Consider the following 6666-nt stretch of genomic DNA (forward strand, 5'->3'; position numbering starts at 1 on the left):
AAAGCTAAGACCAAACATGAGAGGACCTGACCATGAGCAGACAAGTGGAAGAACATATCTGGTTTGATTCAAAGTATAGAAAAAGGTCCATGAAAGTTGAGAGAATAGATAAAGCATTACAGAGAAAACAAAAAAATTAAGAATATAAGACAGGTCTTTTCCCTTGGAATAGTACCACAGAACTGCTATGAAAAACTATAAAGGCAGGGCTTCCCTGGCAGCACAGTGGTTGAGAGTCCGCCTGCCGATGCAGGGGACGCAGGTTCGTGCCCCGGTCTGGGAAGATCCCACATGCCGCGGAGCGGCTGGGCCCATGAGCCATGGCCGCTGAGCCTGCGCGTCCAGAGCCTGTGCTCCGCAACGGGAGAGGCCACAACAGTGAGAGGCCCGCGTACCGCAAAAAAAAAAAAAAAAAAACCTACAAAGGCAGAAAAGGGACTCTAAAATAAAGACAATGGCAGAATACTGTCACTTTTAGATACCAGTATTTTAAAAGGTGATATAACACAAAGAGCAATAGTCTCAGTTTACACGGAGCAATCCATGTTAAATTAAAAAAGCGAGGCACGTGTCATATGCTACCATTTGTGTCTGTGTATATGTGTGTTTAAAGGAGAAGGGAGAGTATGATATACAAACTTTTTGCTTATATACTTAGAGAATATTCCTAGAAGAATAAATAAGAAACTGGTCCCTTAGGGAAAGACACCAAGAAACAGGAGTGGGAAGAAAATGTTTTACACCCTTTTGCTCAATTTTTGCCATGTGTATGCAATTTAAAAGAATTTTTTTAAAAGGTCTGAGTTCTAAAACGACCCTGCTAACAGAATAATCAGGGCATGATATTTAATCTCCTCGGGCCTTGGTTTCCTTAGCTGAATATTATTTTTACAAATAAAGTAACAGATGAAAGCATTTTGTAAGAATTTAAGGTAATCAATAAAATGCCAAGTAGTTAGTTTCTATTGTTCCTATTGTTTTTTAACATGTTTTGCAGGAGAGAAGTAAGTGCAATCTATAAAGTTTCTTTCTCATATAAATTTATTTAAATTCCAAAAAAACCTACCAGTTCCATGGAATGTTGTGCCAACAACACGAACACAGCTTGGTACACGGAGATCCCAGAACCTAACAGTCTTATCTTGGGAACCAGACGCAATCATCCAGCCGCTCCAAGTGTAAAGCGCTAAAATATGCCCTATAAAAGATCATATAATCAGTTATTACTGTGGAACAGTATTTTTCTATAACACATTCAAAGCTAAGTACTCCTTACTGTTGAGCACGTCTAATCTAGTTAATCAAATATACTGTGTGGCAGGGATTTTCCATATATATCAAATACATTGGCAATTTTCAAAAAATTGAATTCAGTAAAAGGCACATCAAAACCATGCTGTATAAACTTTACCTTTTTTGGTGAGTCAAATATTTCAGGACATCATAATTAGTACTGAAAAAAATATTATCATTTGAAATTAGGGCAAATTTTCCAAAGAGGAAGCAAAGGATTGTGGGATTAGATCACCAGCTTTGGAAGGGACAGACCTGTTCTGCCATGTTTGGCAGTAAGATAATGAGCAAGTCATTTTGCCTTTTCAAGTTTTGCCTATTCCACATTTAAGATGGAGATAGAACTTCTGGCCTTATAAGGTTGTTGTGAGGATTAAATTAAGGAATTATGTGTATAAGTAAAGGAAAATGTTAGCTATCATTACTGTGTTGTTATCCAAAGTTCACAATTTAGATTTTTGAAATAAAAATTTCCTGTCCTGAAGAAATCCCTTTTGATGCAATATACCCCCATTAATGAAAATGCGTAGGGGGAAAAAGCATGGGATGAACAAAAAGAAGAGTAGCATCTGAGACTGATATCACATACCGGTATGCCCACTCAGAGCATGGAGGCCCTGTCCTCTTTGACAATCGGTTGTATAAATGTTACAATCCCCTGCTCCAGCACTTATCAAAATAGCTCCACCACTTTCTGGGCCTTCCATAAATGCCAAGTCTCTAATTGTCCCATCATGCATACTAAATTCCAGATCCGGTCCTGAAACAGCAATAAGAATTTTAAAAAAAGACGCTGCTCAACTTACTGTGATAATTTGAGACTGCTAAACTGCCTCCAAACTGACCAAGAGTAGTAGAACGGTAGAATAGTATGGTTTATATTTTCATTTTGGAATTGATATAATAATCAATTTCACTTTACTGAGTAAAAAAACGTCAAGAAATCAAAATACCGACTTGGTTATCATCATCACTAAAACAGAGCTATATGTAGAGTTACCTTCTTGGCTTTTATCCCAAAGAAAATGAAAGAAAAAGCAGATACTCTCTGGAAAATATTCACTAATACAATTCTGGAAGTTATATAAAAGTTATTTTTTTGCTGACAATAATTTTCTGAGGATTAGACACCACCTGGCCACCTTGTAAGAAGTGATTAAAAAAGAGTAATGCCAGGCTTCCCTGGTGGCACAGTGGTTGAGAGTCCGCCTGCAGATGCAGGGGATACAGGTTCACGCCCCGGTCCGGGAAGATCCCACGTGCCGCGGAGAGGCTGGGCCCGTGAGCCATGGCCGCTGAGCCTGCGCGTCCGGAGCCTGTGCTCCGCAACGGGAGAGGTCACAGCGGTGAGAGGCCCGCGTAACGCAAAAAAAAAAAAGAAGAATGCCAATGCCTCATGAACACAAGCAATTAGAATGTAAAAAAATTCTTAATGGTATATTCTTAGATTTTACTAAAAACAATACAGAGCTATATCAGAGACACGTGGGGAAACATAAAGAACATACTGGCAAGCTACTGCTTACATACTCGGCCCCTACCTGTTGCATTACAAGTCTCTGCATTGAAGGGCAGCACTTTGACGTATTTGTCATTTGATCCTGTCGCTAATAACTGTCCACAAGGACTCCAGGCCACACAGTAAATGGATCCTTTGTGATGTTTATTCCTTTTAAAACGTACCACTGGCTGCTTAGGGATGTCATGTGCACTAGAAAGAAAAATCGCAAAAAGATATTTCAATTTCTTGCTTACTAAGGTTAATGAATGTGAAGTGAATGTGAAGTTCTGCATTATGGTTGTTCTTGAGGGAGGGAGCAAAAAAAGTATCAGACAGTACGTTAACAATTTTCAAACTCTTAGATGAAATAAATTTAAAGCATATTTAAAATCCAAAAGTAAAATTATTAACCATTATTATACTAACCTTAAGTCTTATTTCAGACCACATAGGGAAGAGGATATTTTTTAAGTCTTCATTTCACATATTTTCATATATTTTTCAATTCCCAGAAGAATTTTAAAAAGAGCTAATGATGCTTCTAATTCAAAAAGTTCAATAAACATTTATTAAACATATAATATGAGCAATTGCCTGGGGCTGGGGGAAGGCAAAGGATAGAGAAAAGGACAGAGAAAAAATAAAAGCGGCAAGAGCTCTGTCCTGAGTTTAATATCTGGCAGGGGTAGATGTTTCATGACTACCCACATACACTAAAGCAAGTATAAATATTATAGTCCAATACAAGGTACTAGGCCTTAAAGGACAGGGAGAACTATTACAGAAAAAGATGAAGGCAGGAAAACTGCTTCAGTGAAGATAATATATAGTGGGGAGACCAGCCCAGCATGCAGCATGGGAAAAAGTCTGTAGGATTGGCGGGGAGAAGCCTGGGGCATTCCAGAGACTGAGTGGGACAGACATGATGGGTGAGGAGCAGCAAGCACAGCTGGGGAAGGTCCTAAATGCCATGCTCCTCGATAGCTTGGCCTTTAATGGGAGTCTAACACTGGTTTAGTGGAGTAGTAGCATCTTATTTGTACTTTAAAACATAGACTAATATTAAGATACTATAGGTATAATGATAACATCAAGTCTATGTAAGAAAATGTACATGTTTTTGGAGATTCATCCTAAAGGGTGAAATGACAAACCTAAGATTAAAATACCTTAAAATACTTTAGTAAACAAAAAGGATGAAGAAATGTGACAAAAATCTTGACAAATGCATTTCAGTGTACTAATCTCTACTTCTGTGTATGCTTAAAATTTTCATAACTAAGAAATTTTTAAAAAACAATAATATTGATAAATCTTCAACACTTACAAGGTACTTAATAGTGATAGAGAAAATAAATCAGATCAAGATTCTCTTTTCAGCTGCACATCCAGTTCATTGCCAGGGCCAACCAATTCTTTCTTTAAATGGATTTTACCTCCATCCATTTTGCACTGCCATCACACCGGCCATTGACAACAGCCTCCTACCTTTCTCCTAGCATCTAATCTTATTGCCATCTGACCCAGAGTTTACATCACAATACTGTTCTGCTGAAAATTTTCAGCAGCTTCCCACTGCACTCACCATAAAATCCAAAATGGATACAAAACTGCATAACTTAGTTCATATCTATCTCTGTAGCCTCATCACACTACAGCTCACAATACTCCAGCCGATCTGAACTTGTTTTGGTTCCTTAAAAAGCCAAGCTCTTTCTCACGTTATGTTTCCTCTAATTACTATCTTCTCCCTTCTCTTCACATGGCTAGGTTCTACTCACCCTCAGATCTCAGCTTTAACACCTCTTCTTCAAAGAGGTCCTACTCTGACTCCCCAGTTCCCTCATCTCCCGTTTTACTATGTTACAGCACCTTGTACTTTCTCTTCATAGCACCTACAACAATGTATAATTACATTTATTAGTGTGCCTATCTCCATAATATCCATCTTCTCCACTAAGACAGAAGTTCCATAGGTCAATGAACATGTTTGTTTTACTCACAACTATCCCCAAAGCCTAGCACATAGAAGGAGCTCAAAATATATTTGTTAAATAAATGAATTTATTTTCATAAAAATCAGTTTCTTCAAGGGAGTCTATGAAACATCTGTGCCAGCATGAGAAATACAAAAGAGGAAAGTCAATTTAAGATCAGATTAACCTTAAATACACAAAGTCTTTGGCTCTGCCTACATAATTGTTTTTCTTTTCCACACCCTGATCTGGAATTCTGCCTATTCTCTCATATAATCCTACTTAACTAACACAATGAGCACCAATAAATTATGTTACTATCATCTAACATGATCCCTATTCCCCTTCCCAACCTTTAAATGCTACTGCAGTCAAAAAGCCTAAATTTCTAGTTTCAGATACAGAGATATACCAAAAAATGCAAATAAATAATCTCGCCCCCTCTGTTCTCCAAACTGGGGTTATAATAAAAAAGCCTAAGGGTTGTAAAAAGTTTCCAAAACATATTATGACATGTACTGCTTTTTATTAAAAATTTTTTAAAGATGTGTAGCTTGTTTTGTTTGAGTGTTTTTGTCTACTGGTATGAAAACTATTCCATTTGTGGCCATTTCTCTAACCACAAAATCTACCAAATAGTTCTTGATCTTTATAATGCCTATTTATTTTGATAGTAAAAGCCTTGACAAATAAATTGACAAAAAAGAGTTCAAATTCGGTTTTCTGTGAGATTATATCTAAGGTATATGCTTTCTCAGTAACTTTAAAGAATTAGTTGTACACCTAACACATAAGGTCATGTGCCTGGTTTTTTGCAACATATGCCTTTAAAGATATATCTCTTATTTTCAAATCCCATAATCTGTTAAAACAAGAGACTAAAATCAAAATTAGGTTGACCGAATGAAAATTGAATCTTTCTAGGTCAAAATGGTCAAATATCAGCAATTTCATATAGTTCAACCTAATACTTCTTTGAAATTATTAGTATAAGACATTTTAAATTTTCTCCAAGTCTATAACCAGCAATACTTTGTCTTTATGTAATTAAGCTAGAATAGAAGGATCTTGCATATTTTTTTAAAAATTAACAAAAACCATGTAAATAAAGAAAACTAGACTATTGAGTGAACAATGGCCTAATCAAAAACATTTTATGAAAAACAACTTATAAAGATAATCGATGATTCTTACGTATATTTTCTAAGTATTGAAAACAAAAGTGTAAAAGCTTAATAAAAGGAAAAGAAATAAAAATTAAACACTACTGAATGGCAATTCTTAAAAAAGGGACCATATAGCTAAATTAAAAACTAAAGTAAGAATGGCACAATAAATCATCTATCCTTACCTTGGATCAATTACTTCTGGATATGCACATACTCTCAGAGTTTTTGAATTTGAACCGACAGCATACAGACCACCACCTGGATGAAAAGCCACTGCTCTAACAGCTTGTGTGTCTTCTAGGGTATTAATACAAACAAACTGCTTTTTTGTTTTGTCATCCTATGGAAAGAATGAATATAAAAGTCATTTTATAAAAAAATGAATTTGAAAGAATTTGTCTTTATCTCATTTTAAATTCATCTGAACTGTATTATTCACTTCATCACTTTAATGTTCATAATCTACAATCATACATTTTTTTGAATGGCAAATCCAAATTAAGCCCAATTTTTCTATTTTTGCTACTCATTGCTAAACTAAGCTCACATAGATCACAGACATTCAAGTTTTTCTTCATTTACTATGACAAAATATAAGAATATGCATTCCTATATTAAGTTCTCTTTAACTGTCAAGGAAAAAAATAGCCCACATGTATAGTTCTTACAAAAACAGAAAACTGTTCATGTTTCTAAAAGTAGGAAATATAAAACACTATTATTTAAT

The 6666-nt window shown here is 35.7% G+C and overlaps 1 protein-coding gene across 2 annotated transcripts in view; it reads right to left on the bottom strand.

Moving 5' to 3' along the window:
- The window catches only part of WDR47 (WD repeat domain 47), a 56785-nt gene that overhangs the window by 5288 nt on the left and 44831 nt on the right, over positions 1-6666 (bottom strand). For both annotated transcript variants that reach the window (XM_060090214.1, XM_060090213.1), the window contains exons 10-13: positions 6122-6279; positions 2835-3004; positions 1883-2053; positions 1067-1198 (exon numbers count right to left, since the gene is read on the bottom strand). In XM_060090214.1, coding sequence (XP_059946197.1) covers positions 1067-1198; positions 1883-2053; positions 2835-3004; positions 6122-6279 — 631 coding nt within the window. The remainder of the gene's footprint in view (positions 1-1066; positions 1199-1882; positions 2054-2834; positions 3005-6121; positions 6280-6666) is intronic.

Source organism: Mesoplodon densirostris, chromosome 2 (genome assembly GCF_025265405.1).
Source record: "Mesoplodon densirostris isolate mMesDen1 chromosome 2, mMesDen1 primary haplotype, whole genome shotgun sequence".
Classification (NCBI taxonomy): Eukaryota; Metazoa; Chordata; class Mammalia; order Artiodactyla; family Ziphiidae; genus Mesoplodon; species Mesoplodon densirostris.